At 40.0% G+C, this 18,110-nt stretch overlaps 1 protein-coding gene across 2 annotated transcripts in view; it reads right to left on the bottom strand.

Moving 5' to 3' along the window:
• Positions 1-3,630: 3,630 nt before the first annotated feature.
• Positions 3,631-18,110, bottom strand: part of FMN1 (formin 1) — a 251,494-nt gene continuing 237,014 nt past the window's right edge. For both annotated transcript variants that reach the window (XM_090033492.1, XM_090033494.1), the window contains one exon: positions 3,631-16,443. In XM_090033492.1, the coding sequence (XP_089889618.1) occupies positions 16,399-16,443 (45 nt within the window). In that variant the 3' untranslated portion in view covers positions 3,631-16,398. The remainder of the gene's footprint in view (positions 16,444-18,110) is intronic.

Below are 18,110 nucleotides of genomic sequence, written 5' to 3'. Positions count from 1 at the left end.
TGTGAAAGTGCACTATCATTTTGCTTTCTTATGAATACACAATTTTGGAATTTCAATTCCTCTCAAATCCAGAAATATCATTTTTCATAATAAGCTGTCATACTGTAGCAATAGAAGAACGTTTCTTGAAAGTATATTACAAAGTTACTGCATTATAACTTTATCCCATTATATGTCTTGTACTGTGAATGCAGAAGTCAGCTTTGGTTTAGCCTAAGTGGGCATGTCCACACATGTAAGCATGTGTGCTTGCAGCAGCTCAAATAGAAGTGATGCAATTTTGAGCCAGGACTTTTTGCCTCAGTATGTGCTTGGACATGCACTTTGTTGTGGAGCAAATTGTGCCACTTGGCGCAAAATAACCCTGCCTGGCTCCTCGTGGATCTGCAGCCAGGGGGCGCTAGAGCCCGGGGCCAGCACCTCTGCTGTCCCCAGATGTATAAAAAGCTGCCCTGCCAAGTAGCTCAGGACTACTTGCTCCCAGTAGCTTCTGGGGCCCAGCCAATTGGTATCTGAGGACACTATCCCTTGTGCCAGCTGGACTGCTGAAGCAGCCCTGAGAGTTCCCTGCACCCTTTACCCACTGCAGCAGTCTGGCAGTGGGGGCTGCTGCCTGGCTGTGACCTGCTGTGCACCTGCCAGACCTGGATGGGGACTGCAGAGCCAGTAGAGGCATATGCCCCTCTGGGCCAGCTGCCAGTGAGCTGTGGCTGCAGAGTTGGCCTCTGTGTGGCACTACTGCCATGTGTGCTCCCTGCTCGGCCATCTGAGCTACTATCACCCAGAAGAGGTTCTGGGTGTTGTGGCCTGCTTTGAATTGTCACAGCATGTCCTGCAGGCCCCATTTGTCCAGGGGGTGAGCCACAGCCAGCTGGGTCCAAGGTGCCAGCTCTGAGCAGGCAGGGTCCTGCCACTGGCCTCCCTAACAGGAATTCTGGTGCTCCCTATTGGAAAACTGAAAAATCCCTGGTAAAAAAAAATCCCAAAGCCACTCTGTAAAATACCCCAAGATCCATGTTTCTCCACAATTAAAACAAAAAACCACTATAAAAGAGAGAGAGAGACAGAGACAGCAGTCAGTTGGGTAATGTTTTATTGATATCTCTACAGTGTTAAGCAATGTGGAAGCCTACCAGTGTCTCTTTCGTAATATTGAAGTGAACTCTAAATACATGTTTCATGAATTCATGAATACATTAATATATATTTTGCTGCCCTCCCTCAGGGGCTACGGCCCCCACACAAGGGCTATGGCCCCCCAACAGGGGCTACAGCCCCACACAAGGGCTACGGCCCTCCAACAGGGACCATGACTCCCCCAACAGGGACCAAATGATCCCTGCAGGGGCTACCACTACCCCCTGCAAGGCCCACATGCCCGACCCCAGCCCCCCAATTGCTGCCTCACCTGGCCCCATCCCCCACCAGCTGCTAGAGCCCCCCCAATGGCTGCCCCAGCCATCCCCACCCCCTGCTCCCCCAGACCTCACCAATGGCAGCCTTGCCCGGTCCCATCCCCCACTTGCACCCCCCAGACCCCCATGGCTGCTCCTGCCACCCCCAGGCACCATCATATAAAAAAAAGAAAAAAGATCCCCCACCAAACTCCTGAAAAAAAAGCCTCTCCTTACCTTAGAAGCAGAGGCTGGGGGGCTCCAGGGCCTCCTGGCAGAGAGCAGAGCCCCTCTGGGCAGCACAGGGCAGCTGGGGGCAGGAGGGACTGGGCTGGGGCTGCTGTGGCTGTCCCTCTGCCCCACACTGTGCTGGCATGGCCCCAGTGATACTGATGGCAGCTGGCCTGCTGGTAAGTGCTGGGGGGATTTCAGGGAGTTTTTTTTCCTATGGGGATGCTGGGGTAGGGGGGTAGGACTTAGGGGCCACAGGGTGGCTGGGGCCAGGCAGGGCAGGGATCGAGGGGCTCGTGGGGGTAGGTGGGGATGGGGCCAGGCAGGGCAGGGATTGGGCAGGAAAGGGATTGGGGGCCTCGGGGAGGATAGAGGGGATAGGCCTGGGCAGAGCAAGGATTGGCAGGGCTTGGAGGACTAGGTGGGGGATGGGGCCCAGCAAGGCAGGGCTGGGGGAGTGGGCAGGGCCAGCGGGGGTCTCCCCTATAGTCCCTTTCCCCCTCCTCCAGCCCCCCTGATCACTTACTTACCAGCACTGGAGCCCTGGTGCTGCAGCATGCTGCCTGGCAGGCCATGTGGTTCAGCATCAGGGTGAGGGACCAAACACAGACATGTTCTGGTAGCCAGAGCACCTCTGTAGAGGACCTAGCCTCCAGTTGCCTCAGAGCATGATCCAGGACTGTGCCCTGCCCTGCTTTTTTAAACTCTGGTTTTTTTAGACCTGACCAGGGGTCTTATTTTCTCCCCGTGCTGCAAGTCTGCAGCATGGGGAACATTTTTTCATTCCCACATGTGCCTCTTGCCCCATCTCAAAGGGGTTTGAGACGGGGCAAGAGGCACATGCACACTCATCTGGATGCACCAAGTGTGCAGATGGTCAGCTAGCCTGAGTGAAATAGGATCATGGAATTTTATAAATTGATCTTTGAAGAAACATCTTTGAATATTGATCAATAAGGAACATTTGCATTTTCTAGACTGGCAGCTAACAATCTTTGGGAGAATATATATGCACAGAAAATTTTTACTCACTGACAGTAGTATTATAGGTACAATCTAGAGTTCTTCTTTTGTAGTTCCATTCTACTTCTCACCATTCTGGCCTTTACCATTGTATTCAGCTTAAACACCTCTCAAAGGACCCCCTTCTATTCAAAACTCAGAGCTATTACTCTGACATCATTTTCCTGGACCTGCCAGTTGCTTTTATTGTTGAGCACAATTATTTTCTTGAAATCTTATCTTTTCTTGGCTTGAATATTTGTGTCAGCATAAGATCAGCATGATGCAAACAGAACTGAAGGCTTCCCTGCTACATCCTTTCTTGACATCTATCCTGCTTGCTACTCTGATCTCTAACCAAGGAATCCATTTGTACTCAGAGCAATCTTCACAACCTCCAATCCAGGTTATGCCTAAACTTCACAGGTTTATTCCGCAGCAGATTTCTGAGATAGCCTTTCCTATCCATCCATCTAAAACCATTGTTCTAGCATTTGACACCTCGCCTCTTAGTCTCTCCAATATATTTTTCTATGACTTTGACAATACAATCTTGTTTGGTATCAGACTCACTCAGAACGTTCCTGAAAAAGTCATTTTTCCTAGGCCATTGTTTGATCAGGTCACCTTTCTTTTTTGGCATCCCTTTACCAGTTCCCCATTTTCTATTTTATCAGTCATAAGCCACTTGTCTTCATTTGTAGAGTATTTCTCAACCGACTCCCTTTCCACTTATCAACTCTGCTGTGATGAACATCTCCCATCTCTGATTAGCTAGTGAGTCCAGCCTCACTTTCTACTTGCTAAATTTTCAAACAAGTGTTTTTACATTTTCTATTCTGTCCTTCATTCTTGAGAAGAGTTCACAACATACATCCAAAAACCTTAATGCACTGCCCCTCCTTCAAATTCTTTCACCATGATGCCACAAACATTACACTAGATAGGATGTTTTGTGGTGAGGCCACTTCTTATCATGAGGATCAAGTGTCTCATTGTTTCTTTGCACTGCACTTGGAATTTTGTCTATTGTCTACAATAATCTTCTATCTTCTACTTTGATTGTAAATTCTTTGGGAAAACTGAACTTTTCCTCTATTACTGTAGCACCTAGAGCAGTGAGCTCCTAGATCTACAGTGCAACAAATAAATAAATAATAAAACATTGTTATATGGTAAGTCAGTCTCAGCAGCATAGTGAAACTGCCAGATTCATAGATTCATAAATTGTTAGGGGCTGGAAGGGACCTTGTAGATCATTGGGTCCAGTCCCACTAGGCAGGATGCCTGGGGTGCTCTCAGTGTTACTGCAGGAAGCTACTAGAGATATACTTTCCAAGATATTGATTTTGCATTTTCATTAGATTTTATTTTATGTCGGCACAACTTGATTTATTTAAATTAATTTAACAGATCTGTCCATTTTGAAAGATGACATGTTGCTAGAAATGGAATAAAAGTTAAAGGAAGTCTGCACCCACAAAACTAACTGCAAAATGTTTCAGACACAAAAGAAACCAATATTTATTAACATACCTTTAGCAACTTTACATCAGTAAAACATATAGTTTGGTTTTTTGCAGACTCAAAAATAGTTTCTCTCTTAAATAGCATGTTGGGAGCTAGAATATTAAGTGTATCAGTAAAGCATGATAGCTAAACATACTATCTAAACAGAAGTCTTTGAATAGAGAAATCTACAATATCTGAACAATATATTTTATATACAAAAATACACTTGATATGATGAACAGTAATATTGAGGAGGAAAATATAATTCTTTATTATTTACAGACAATGGTTTCTTAACACTTTTAAAAAATAAATACTTCATTTTCTTGCAACATATTTGTTTTTACAAATTTAGCTCATGTGTGTATTTTGTTTTTCTGACAAAATTAAACAGATACTTGGTAGAAATATATATATTATTATTTGATAAAAAGAAAAGTACCTGAATCTAATTAGTTGGTTTTTCTTGACTATTTTTCATCTTTATTTAAGAAATTTTGAAAGGTCTGATTTTTGAAAGAAAAATATTTTACTCTGAGTATTCTATGACGTTTGCTGCAAATTTTATGGAAGTAAGAGTTAAAATTTAAGCCTAATTCAAATGACAGCCAGTGTATTAATGCTGAGTACCTGTGGTAACATTTAAGAAAAGCTACAGTTTTATTAAAAATAATGTGAAACAGACATGAGTAAAAAATAGAAATCTCATGTCTGTGAAACGTATTAGCTGCACACTCAAATGTTAATGTTATTGCTCCAAGTATTCTTTGACATTCTAAAAGGAAAGTCAACATAACTACATAACAATCTGCTTAAAACTGAGTTTCAATAAGCTGAGAGGCCTTTGTTTATACATATTTGAGTGAAATAAAGGATAAATAGAAGGCAACAAGTACCAATCAAGTGCAACAGGTGCAATTTTTAAGTGACATCTCTTTCAATTAGTACTAGCTTGAAAATAAAACAATAGTTTTCCAAACAAGCAAATACATGTTAAAAATCAGACTTGGTTTCCATCCATCAACCTCTACTCTCCAATTACTTTTCTTCCATTTTTGCTTCCTACAGAATTTGAATATGAATAGCTTGTAAGCCTTCTAATTAGAAGGTTTAAATATCTGAGAGTAACTCTAAGCAAAAAAAAGTGGAATATTTTCAAAATCTCCTAAAGAGACTTAAGTGTCTACAACCCCTTTTCAAAAGTGGCTTGGTGTTTACGAGTCCAAGTCCCATTGAAAAGCAAAGACATTCTGGAAAATGGAATTTGGGCTTTTATTCCACTTAAGGAAGTTTTGAACCCTAAGAATCTGAGTCAGCGCTCACCCCCCACATGGCAGTCCTACAAGCTAACTTCCTTATTTTTGTGGCACCTCTTTTTTGAGCTGAGATGCTGAAAAACTGGCTTATTATTTAAATTATTACATCTTTTCTAAAAATCCTAAAACAAATGTTATCTTCATTGCCAATATAACATCACTCATACTCAGACTCCCTTTAGCTCTGCCTGTGCCTAAATCCTGTGCCTGGGTGTAGGCTGAACACCGAAAACACACTACAAATAAATGAAACACAGGATAGTGAAATGTGACTGGGCATTTATGCAGTGTGGTTTCTCCTTTTCGTTTTACTACCTGATCAGTCTCTTCCGCTGTTCTCACTGAGACTTCAGCATGCTGAAGGGCTACAGAAGCAGGCCCCAAAACTCTGAAAAAGAAAATGCTAGAATAATTGTTGTTAACTGTAAAGCTTATTGTTTTTCAATTCTGCATCCTTTTTACAGAAAATCTTGAAAGGGTTATCTACTGCAGGTACTTTATTTCAGGCTTTAAAATATGATTCTTTCTGGTTTGAAGCAGATATGCAAACCATAGCCCCAAATACTTGGCAAACACATTCAGCATAGCTACACACAAGTCCTAATTTAAGCATTTGCTCTTTGGGAACGTTTGCTGCTCTCACTTGAAAGAGGCATTGTGCAGAGTACAGGGGTGGCATGGCTGGAAGCTCATTTGCTTTCTACTGAACAAATTACAAATTACATTTAGTGTCCCTCTATAAAATATTCACTACTCACTCACTCCATCTTGCAGAGCAATTCAGTGTCTCCTCCTTCCTTTGGTTGCACACAGACCAATGACATTCAAAATCAGTGCCATAAGATAAGAAATGTACCTCAGCTGGCATCACTTTATGATCCAAAAGACTTAGAACATCATAGATTTCCCTTCTGAAATCTCTCTCCCATTTCTCATCCTCCATGGATTATACTCTTCTGCTCAGGGCACCAGAAATGGCTAGTCCAGTTTATGAGTTTTCTATTGCATATATATATGCTTTGTTTCTCTTTAGAGATGTGTCCAGTAGCCACTTACCTACAGTTTGCTATCTATTCAATACAAGAAACTCTTTTATTTGGAACAAACAATCCAGCAGTAGAAAGTCCCTTCAAGACTTTTTGTAATTAAAATGCACATACAAACAACAGTGCTGTTACACCAAACCTTTATTATCCAGGTATGGAGTCTTTCCATCTGAGTAAGTGGGAAATATTTATAAAACGTAAATGTCAAAGCACTTAGATACTACTCTCATATCATGCATATTTTTGGTTCTAAAGAGCAATAGTCTTGATTACACAAGTAAATGCACAAGTGCTACCTCTGAAACAGCAAGGCAGGCTTTCTTGATGCCAAGCACAATTTTTGACAAATCAAGTGTTAATGCATCTCAAATCATGCTTGCTATAGTTCAGTGCAAAGTCATCTGGCAGGCCTCTTCTCACACTGGGGTTTTATTGTGCTGCTAGCAAACAGCCCTAGAACCTCCTGAAATTATTGGTGGCAAGAAGAGAGGGCTCTGAGGCTCACCGAAGAAAGATGATAAGTGTGGATGCTCCCAGAGGAAGCTTTTTGTATTTGAACCTCCAAGGGAACCAAGGCTTTCTGCAAGGTTTTTACCACTCTAGAAATGTGTATTACAGTATATCTGCAAGATGATGTAGAATATAAAAAAGAAATAAAGTTTTTTTTTTAAAGGAATGTAAATAAAATCACTTAGTTCTTTCAGTTTTGTTGGACATGAAAAAAGTTTTAAGCAAACAATATTAAAACAATATTTCCAATTAAATACATCACAGGAAGTTTATCTTCCTTCCTAAAATCTAATAGATAACCAGAAGACAAACAGATAACCTAAGCCCTGCAAGTGCTTAAGTCCATAAGGTATGAATACTAAAAAAGATGAGGAAATAAAGGAAGGAGAGTATGGTAAACTTACTCTCAGATGTTAATGAACTCTTGTTAATCCTGATCGAGCAATTAAAGAATTTCACAGACTAAGAAATTCACTGCATGCATGCAATAATAAAGATATATAAAATTTGTTGACCACTGATGTTTCAAACAAGGGAAAATGCCAACATCATCTCTGCTCTTTATACATTTTCTGTGGTTACCATAACATGCGACCTTTGGATAGTCATTCATGAAGTGTGTTTATCGAAGTGCAATGGAATGTGTTTATTGCATGCCAGAGGAAAAGGTAAAAGATCAGCAACACATTGATCTTCCTGGAAAAAGCCAGAGAGGAAATGTGTCAGTTGCATTTTTCTAATGAATTATTATCACATTTCACAAAAGACTGACAAAAATCTCTTATAGCAAATTCCAAAAATATTTTAGTAACACTATCAACCAAAGAATAGACATTACAATTCTTTTGGGTTGACAGATGCTCTTAAGTCTCATGCACCTAGGATCTGGGGATGGTGGGTGACAAAGTAGATCCAGCCGGTGAATCTCACACTATACCACAAATGTCCAACTTATATCTGGCCGGGGCCTGCCATCCCATGGGCCACCAACAGCAGAGGCACAGCAACACGTACCAGAGGCCCTCTGGTTGCGTGGGCTCTCTTTTTTTCATTGCATTCTATGGGCAGGTGCATGTCCTTGTCACACCATGCATGCTTCTCCCTGCTGCACTGTGCATGCACTGGGTCTTCTGGGCTTGCCTCCAGCTCCCTAGCTGTGGGCTGTCTCTCACTGCACTGGCCACAGAGCTGCCCTGAACTGTGGGCTCCCCCAGCACTGCAGGCTGTGCCATGCTTCTCCACCCCCTAGAGTGGAGACAGGAAGTGGAAGCCAAAAGACAGAGGGGAAGTCAAGAGCCCCTGACTGATACTGAAGACAAAACAATGACAGGAGCAGTGGCCAGGTGGGAGCCCAGGGGCCAGAAACTAACCCTTCCAGTTGGACAGCCCTGTATTATACCAAATACATGTTGGGATCTTGAATGCACCCAGTTACTTTGTTTCAATTCAGCAAGCATCCCGCACACAGGGCAATATTCAGTTGCCAGCTACAATGATACAACAACAGTGAGGTTTTTTCCAAACATAAAGGAAGGCAAAATGATGCCCTATGGCTTGACACCACTGGTTGTTTCTGTGAAGTTGTACATTACACTTAGGCGATACGAAATCTATAGAACGTTAAGCAGTGTTAAAGTTCAAATGTGCTGTGAGCAGGCACACATTAAGGGCTAATACTGTTTCTTGCCTGCACAGCTTTGACTTGTCACTAGGGAGCAGCTGAGCAGGGTCTAGCTAGGAGTCATGTGACAACTGGGCTCTATCCCAGCTCTGGGTTGTGGGGAGTGGATGGGAGCTATGCATTCTGGGATTCTGGAGGACTGTAGATTGCTCATTTTATCTCCATGAAGCAGGCTGACGTTATCTTAACATGAACTAGATAGTACCTTTGGAAGTGGTATAACTTTGAGATGTTCAGAGCACACTTAGCATGAGTTATCATCACGCTTTAAAATATGAGCATACAAATGTTAAGTGCCCATAGTATGATCCAGAACTAAGGCCCAGAATGAAGATGGCTTGGCAGCTGAATTACTTTTCACCTCTGGATTCATGCTAGGGTGGATATTGTTGGCTATGCAACACTTAGAAACTTGAATTGCAACTTCCTCTCTACACTCCATAGACATTTTTTAACAGCCCGTTAGTGACCACAAGCACAATATAAGCAGAGAGAAAGAGTAAAGGCTCTATGAAAATTCAGCTGAGAATTCATGAATGAGGGAAAACAAAAGTGCATCCACAGATTGGATTTTAGTTATTTTATGGAAACAACATTTATTTAAAACTCTAGAATAAAGTCAAATTGAAAGTTAGGTATAATTATTACTGTTTCTATAATTTGAAGGACTCAGCTAGTTCATAAGATTATCCTTGTACTTAAAACAAGAAATCCATTGTCAAAGCTGTAGAAAGTAAATCAGTTTAGTTTGAGATTACTTTTTGCAGTCTACCAATGGCAGTTTTAAGGGACAGTCATGGTTGGGGACTGCCAGGTAGCTCAACTCTGCTGGAGCCACACTGTCAGGGTATGGTACACTGGAGGTCAGGAGCAGGGAGTCTCCATTAAATGGCCTTGTCCTCTAGCTTCCTTCAGATCCCAGGGTGCTAGGACCTTTGCGGGCAGACTTTATGAAGAAAGAGAAGCCTATAATGGGACATCATGCTGTGGAGATGGGGGCAAGCTTTCCTTCTCCCCCTCTTCCTTTATAGCTACTTCTCACTGATTTTTTTTTTGCAGAAGGCAATAAGGTGTCACCATAGGGCTGCTTACACAACTAAAGCTACTCACATGTACAGTGCTTACAGGATTATGTTTTATTAAAGGCTTTACATTAGACTTCTGGTGATGCATGTGAGGTGACAGAGGTATGAAAGGAATCTAATCAGAATATGTCAGACAAAACCCCATGTATTTAATTGTTTCTAAACTGATATCTGCCAGAAACAAAACATGGCAAAGGTAAGGTGGCTCCTCATTATGAAAAATGTTCTACTCTTTGTCAATCTTTTCTCAGGAGGCTTTGCACTGTGGCTCTTAGTTATTTGCTTTGTTCCCCCCGGCCCTCTAATCTTCTTTGGACCTGAAGCAAATACTTTGTTTTATGCAACACTTGCAAGCACACTAGCATTGATTCCAGGAGGTAGTACTGAAAATAGTTTTTAACCAGGCAGAGCTTGCTAATTCATTAGAATTATTCTTGTTTGTCTCAAAAATTGGCATTGGCTGTAAACTTAGATTTACCTTTTCGGCTAAAATTCAAGCTACCGCACAAAACTGGCATAATTGTGCTTTGTGAAGGGCACTAAGCAAAAATTAGGGGTGAAGGTAATTTTTCCAGGAAACCAAAGGCAGACTGAAGTGCTTCAATGACTTTTTTATAACTAACCACATACTGGACAAACAGAGCTAATTCTCCTGGACCCCTGATGTAGAAGAAAATCCTACTCTTCCTTCCCCTATCAACCTAAGAATTTCCTTGTGGCTTGCTTGTGGTTAGCAAGGAGTCCACTTCTACTTTGTTTAGAGATCAAATAGGCCCTTGGGCATGTAGATGCACCTACACAGTGAGAATGATAGCTGGGGAACTGTGCAGCACTCCTTACACACAGACGAAACTGAATGAAAATATTATTTTTTTAGAAAAATAGCCTGTTTAAAAATCCACATTTTAATGAAAATTTATCAGTATCGTCATCATCTTTCATTTTCCATGAACAATGTTGAGCTTTTCCCCACCCCTCGACTTTTTACTAAAATTTTTTATTGGAAGCTTTTCCTTATGAGGTTTCCAATAAATGGAAAATTTTAGTAAACATTTTGATAATATTTTCAATAATATCAAGACAGACTTTTTGGAACTGCAAAAAAGACCAGAAAATTGTTTTAAAAAATGAAATCTGTTTCAAACAACTTGAAGCAAAAGAACTTTGAAATTCGGAAATGTATTATAAAAATAGTGTTTCCGATTTTGACTAGTCCCATGAATACTTTAATTTTCTACTAGATTAGATCCATGATGTGACTAAATACTATTGCTACAGTTTAAATCCTGTTTTAACAAATAATAATCCAGTGGCAGCAATTCTAAGTCTTGAAAGTTCTAGGTAATGGCTATTGCAATTTCTATCATCAAAATGCCTATATTAGTAGAAATACAATTATATTTAGTATTTTTGATTAGTTTACTGAATTATATTATTCCATGATATACTATCAATATTATTAAATTTATACTGAAAACTATTTTTTTACTACAGATATAAAAAAGGAAGAAATAATTGTTTACTGAGACTAGAAGTATTACTTTAAGTAAATTGTCTTGCTTGGCTTTGTGTATATCATAGGCCATAGAATTTCATCAAAATACTTTTGAACTGAGCTCAATTATGTCTGAGAAAACCAAATATTCTAGAGAAATATTTGTTCTTCAAGTGAAGACATTGGGAGATGAAGAAACTCTCTCTTCCATTGCAAAATTACTACAATGGTTATTCAGCTTCACTGCTAATAATTTGGGCATTATTTCTCAATTGAATTTGGTTTTACCTACACTCATTGGTTCTTGTTTTGATTTTCTCTGCTAGGTTAAAGAGCCCTTATAGTTCCTGGTATTTTCTTCCTTTGAAGCTACTCATATGCTATAACCAGGTCACCTTGTGGCCTGCTTTTAATTTTCAATTTATATGCAAACAAACAATTTTCTCCAGAAGAAGGATGAGAAATCACAAGACTATAAAAGCACATCAACAGGCATGCTGTTGCAGCTATGCTTGTTCCAGTACCTGACCTAGCTTGTTATCAGTTATCTTAGGTATCTCTTACAATGTAGGAATAGCCATAGAGCAAAGAGAACAGTTGGAATTACTTTACTGCAAAACCTGACTCTGTGTGTACCACACGCTACAGGAGGCCAAGCAGACTCCTCATATATTCTATGGAAAAGAGCCATGTCAGTCAGAAAGGTGGCTGTTATTCACAACCTGGCTGGGGGACTTTTTGATTGCTTGACTAATGACACGGTAGGCATGTATTATGGAGAAAAACTAAAGCAGCTCAAATTTGTAAATGGACATACTAAATAACAGCACTTGACTGTATAGTCAAATATACAGCTATAGCTAACTGTGATACATTACACCACCAAGAACAAACCATTGCTTTAAAATGTTACAGAATCTTACCACAAACAATGAGATTTTATCAGAGGCATAACAATGTGGCCAGGCACTTGGGGCAGCTGATACATGAGATGCTGGAGTCTGTGAGAGAGCCATTAAATCAAGTCTGCTCTGATGTGCTGTAATTACAGTGTGTTGGAGCAGCCTCACTGCATGTGTATAGGCACCCATTATGTTAGTGCTGCTTTAATTAAAACACCCCCCTGCCCACTCCCAGAGCCCAATGATTATAAATTCTCTTTAGATTTCTAGTGTAGCCAAGAATTAAAAGGCTGCTTACTACTCAAATCTCTATTCTACTTATCCTCCCAAGTGCTAGGAAAGAACTGGAAAAGGCTGAGACAGCTCCAACATTTTACTCAGGTTGGGATACAGAGTTACACTGTATTGCTCCCAGAACTATATGAAGGTACAAAGGGAAAACTGAAAAAAAAATCTAACAGTGTCTAAGCATTCCTAGATCACCCTGAAAATAAGTTGATGTCTACTAATATTTTTAATTAATAAATTATTAAGAAGTTCACCGCCCCCCCCCCGTGTGTGTATGTGTATGTGCAAGTGTGGTGTTTTTCCTTTTGTTGCAATGTTTATATATTTCAGTTCTTGTCTTATAAAGTTTAGGGGTTAGGGGGTACTTTAGTTTTCAATGTCTTTTGGTGGAGCAAGATTAAAGGAAAAGACCTATTCTTAATTCGCACATGGTACATGTATAAGTCCAGGCACTTTGTTGGGAAAAAAAAAAAAATCAGCTATCAAGGTTATAGTGCAAGCTTTATACAAGGAGTTTTCAAAGGCAGAAGGAAACTAGAAGGAAACAAGCCAGTACTTTATAGAATTCCTCAACAGAGTCTTCCTGAAATAACATACTGTGAAATACTTGCTTGCCATGCTGTTTGTTCCAAACCCAGACTAAGAGACAATTACATTTTTCTCTTTTTACTTTGGGTATGATTTTTTACTTATCCCCAGGTACAAATGATGGTTCAAATGTGAAGTCATTGGTTCTCTCTCTCTCTGATGGGTATTCCAGCAATACCAGTTTAACCTCCCACATGCACAAAATCAAAAGTTACACTAATACAATTTTGATCAAAAAAGTCATTTCCATATCCACAATAAATATATTATGTGATCATTAATCTACAAGTGTAGACTCTTAAAATAAAGCACATAGTATAAAAGATTTCCATAGGTTAGTAAAGCAAAAAGGTGCATCTCCCATAGACTAATATGAAAAGTAAAAAAATATATATATTTTTAAAATGTCTCTAATATGCGTAATTGATCTTCATTTTGAAAGCAATAAGAGGTAACAGTAACTTATGCCCTGGCACCCTCTTAAAATATAAATGGATGAAACAGTGTTTCAAGTCATAGTGTCATATCATAGTGTCAATGCCATTTATTTAGAATCTTACCTAACAAGCCAATTTACAGCCATAATATATTTATCCTGAGTAGTAAGCACTTACATGGAACGAGGAGCCCTTCTTACACCGGATGCCGGCCTTCTTTTACAAAACTCCTTAAGCCAGACAATGATAAAGGGGTTTAAAGAAAGTCAGAGAGTCAAGATTAAAGTCTGCCCTCAAATAATATCCCAAGAGCTTTCAGTTTTGCTGGAAGAGAACTGTATGCTATGCTATATTATTATTAGGTATACCTGAGTCCCCATAAACTTTGGGGACATTCAGGGATCAAACAGAAGTGCAGCTCCCTGCTGTAGCTGATAGGGGTGCACCATACTGAGGACCCGCCATTTTTTTTTGTTTAGAGACTCCTCAATACTGTATCATCTACCACCATTCTCTAATTTTTGGCTTGAATAAGCATTTGTGCTTATGATGTTTACCACTAACAAAAGTATAAACAGATTCACTCCTTTGTGTGCTTGGTTTGCAGGAAGACCAAACATTTCAGTCTTTGGGATTTAGTTTCTTTCCATTAGGCTAGTGCTTCCCCAAATTTCCATGGCAATAGGAAAAATCAAACTATGAATCCATTATACCTTCATCGATATATATTTGATTTGTTTTCATCTGTAAGATATTTATACATATTAAGTCTTTGAATAGCAGCTATAAATTCCAAAATATATAGGCCTGTCTTAGGTCCCTTATGTTTATCTGTACAGGAATTAAATAATAAACATTTAAGGAACCTGCAAATTAAGAATTTGCCCAATAGGAAACATGAACTAAACTGCTTCAGTTACTATTTTCTTTAACAAACATATCAACTTTGCCTAAGACTTCATAACACATCCTATAACATCTCATGTATGTAGATAAACCAGTATATTACTTTCATGCATACCCTTTACAGTACTAGAAAAAGGGATGAATATCTTCCTCATTATACTTTTGATCCTTTTTATTTAATCATTATTTAATTTGCATCGGTTATGTCTCATAATAACATTAGTTTTTAATGTTTTAGTGATTTAGTAAATTGAAATGTTCTTCAAATGCTCTTTCCATATTTGGCTGTTCAGTTGCAGTCTAGTGTTAGCCCATCACAGAAGGTTTATTTATTTTTTAAGAATGTCTATTTTTGTTTCACCTTAAAACTTTTTCTGTTGCATGGGTATTTCTTATAAGGAGTCTGATCCTGAAAAGCAGTGAGTGTCCTCAAGAAACATTTTTCCTGAAGGCATCCAGCACTTTTTAGGTTCAGGCCCTACATCCTAATTTTATATCAACACAAGAGTACATTAAGGTAATTCTATTCGTTATCCCTCAAATTCTATATAGTAGTATACATACAGTTATAAATACATGATAGACAAAAAAAAACCTGGAAAATATGTTGTATAGCATGGGTATCAAATTTACCTGGCCCTGCAGGCTTGATGTATGATGCAGGACCAGCCCACAGGCTGGATGAACAGCCTGTGTAGCTGGCTCCCCAGTTGGCCCATAGATCCACCCTCTTCACTCCTGTGTGTTGGATCTAGTGCATGTGACACTCACTCTGGCCAGTCTAGGACCGCGCTGCATGTGGTGCCTGGCCAATCTGGGACATGTGCTTCACATGGCACATCCTCCGGCTGCTCCAAGCCCCACACAGCATGTAGCATGGGTCCTGGGCTGGGCAGAGTGGGTGCTCTGTGTGGTCTGTATCCTGGGTCTTGCATGCAGCTTGAAAGTCAACTTTGGACCCAAAGGCAGTGGTGTGGGGCTGGATGATGGGGCTCTGCAGGCCATGTCTTTGATGCCCCTATTTTATTATTAAATAATATGGCTTTCAAGAAGCCATGCAGGCCATGTCTTTGATGCCCCTATTTTATTATTAAATAATATGGCTTTCAAGAAAACTGAAAGCTAGAGATGTATTGGTATAACTTTAAGGGGTTATATTATGTGCTCCCCTTAGCTGAATGATAACAAATAAATTATCTGATGGCGTTGATAATTTGACCATGCGTTGAATTAAAAAAAAAATACTTGTCATTTGTTCTTGTGAGACTAGACAACATGAAGACAGTGCAAGAATCATCAAGTCAACACCGTAAAATTAACATGTTAGTGATATCATCTACATATACCACAGGACAACAGAATTTGAGGCTATTTCTCTCTTCCCATGTGCAAAATATTGTTTTCCATTTCAATGCGTGTAGCATAGACTCAGGCTTCTATAAAAATACTTATGGTAAAATACATAATACATTTATAATGAATCTTCATTAATTTTAGAAAGACTAATTTAATATTATTTATACATTATAAATATTATTTAGAATCAATGCTGCACTCAGTACAGAAGTCAAAACTTACGGTAAAATAGCCTCTCAACCTGAACGATACCTCTGTTGCAACCTACATAAAGTCCCTGTAAAAAATGTACAGATTGTTAGTAGTTACTTAATTCAGGATCCAACATCCTGATTTTACCTCTTTTGTGTTAGTGCAGTATGCATAGACTACTTCAAATAACCATTTAGAAAACAGTGTCATTTTAAAACCATGTAAGGAAGAGTAATATAAAACCATTCATAATTCCCCTGTAAACAGCTTAGTGTTCCTTCTACAGAATGAGCAAACTGCTTAGAAGAACTGAAAAATCTCTTGTGGATTGTCTTGGGAAAGATGTGCAAAGCAGGATTCCATAACATCTAACATAAGGTGCTCCCTAGAGAATGGACACAGTAAAGCATCATGCAAGGTATTAAGTCACACTGTCATTATTTTCATGTGTCTTCTTTCAGTTGGTGGTCACATTGGCTTGCTTCTGACGTAGTTTTTCTTTCTGTTGTTTAAGAAAAAAGAGCTTTATTATCATTCTTTTCTCTAAGTTTTCCATCTGCTCTCAAATTGTAACAAGCATGTGGTTTAGAATATTGAGAAGCACCAAACTAGTCATAGTAAATTAGAGCCCATTTACTCCAGCAAATTAACTCCTGGAGTGCCATGCCCAGAGAACTTTTTAAAGTAATTTGCAGTTCTCTCTCCTGTAAAGATTTTTTTGGACATATAAACATTGAACTTTTGTGCCTTTCTAGACTTTTCTATGAATTTAACCTGTACTGTATGTCTTTAAAAAAGAGTTACTCCAAACTTAAGCAGGTAGTTCTGTAAAAAGCAATACTACATTTTAAAATAAAGTTTGAATTTAATAGCTTCTTGAGCACTTCAGCATAAATAACAATTAATATAGGTATTTCTTTAAGAGATAAGTGGTAATAGCTTTTTGCTTTGCCCTTAAGCATTTACCATTCTTGCACTGGTTGAAAAAGCTAGACGTAAATATATACAGCAAAACAATTGATGGTTTACAGTTTGGTTTTAAATACTATTGCTGAATACAATATATGCAAATGCATTTATTAGTAGTTTATTTATTGACTTAGCACACATAAGTTTACATTGCCAACACTACCTGAAGTGATGCTAACCTGGGGGGAAAAATTATTGGGGCCCGAGAGCCACATGGGGAGGTCCAATGAGCTGTTGCAGGCTGGGTCAGCACCTTCCCCACCAAGTACTCACCAAAACTCTCTATGGGGCTGTGGGCAGGCGGGAAGCAGTATTCAGGAGTGGGAGGGGCAGGCGAGGCTGAGATCATGGGAACCTGGGGCCTAAGGTCCAGGGCCTGGGGCCCAGACCCAGTGCCTACATGTCCCTGCCCTCTGGGGTGAGGAGGTGTGTGTGGGGAGGGACGGGGGGATCATGTGCATGTGTGTGTGGGGGTGTTGCCTGGGTACCAGGCCTCTGCTGTGGGTGAAGGGATAGAGGCAGGGGCATGTGTAGCCGAGCTCACGCAGGCAGTGCGGTCCCTGCTGCCCCTGTGGTGCTCTGCATGGGGTTGAGCCCTGCTTGCTCACACCAGGGCAGCCCGGGCCATGCTCCCATTACTGCCCATGCCCTGGCTGGGTGCTGCTCTGCTCCCCCCGCCTCCAGTAGTGGCTCCTGATCTGGCCCCTGCCATGCTGTGCTGTGCTGTATCAGGTATCAGGTGGGCGGGTATAACAACGTAATACATAACTGTTTAATCACATCTTAAGTGTAATGTGAGCCATGGACCAAATATATGACAAATTCTAGTAACTTTTACTGAGGGTCTGAAGTGCTGCCAAACATGTAGGTATCTTGGCTAGAAATATTTTTTTTCCCCAAGATGTAAATTGGTTACGTACATCTTTTAAATACAGAGATGCATACATTGAATTAATACTTTCAATAGGTAGTAATGTGAAAACATCTTAAAGGTTTTCAGTATGACTTTGTTCAATCTTCTGATAAACCATCTCTACAAAACAATTCATTATTAACCCATTATTGTGTTAACCATATCACCCTGATTGAGAATCACTAGGTTAAAATAATGGGAAGCGTGCTGAGCTACTGGCTTACAATAATGGGTCAACCGGGGTGCCACAGCACTCTGGGGTGCCTTGAGATCCTTTCCAGGTGATT

Source organism: Crocodylus siamensis, chromosome 2 (assembly GCF_052110815.1).
Source record: "Crocodylus siamensis isolate JL-2025a chromosome 2, ASM5211081v1, whole genome shotgun sequence".
Lineage (NCBI taxonomy): Eukaryota > Metazoa > Chordata > Crocodylia > Crocodylidae > Crocodylus > Crocodylus siamensis.
Note: the sequence above shows the minus strand (reverse complement) of the source record. Positions and strands in the feature narration are given on the sequence as shown.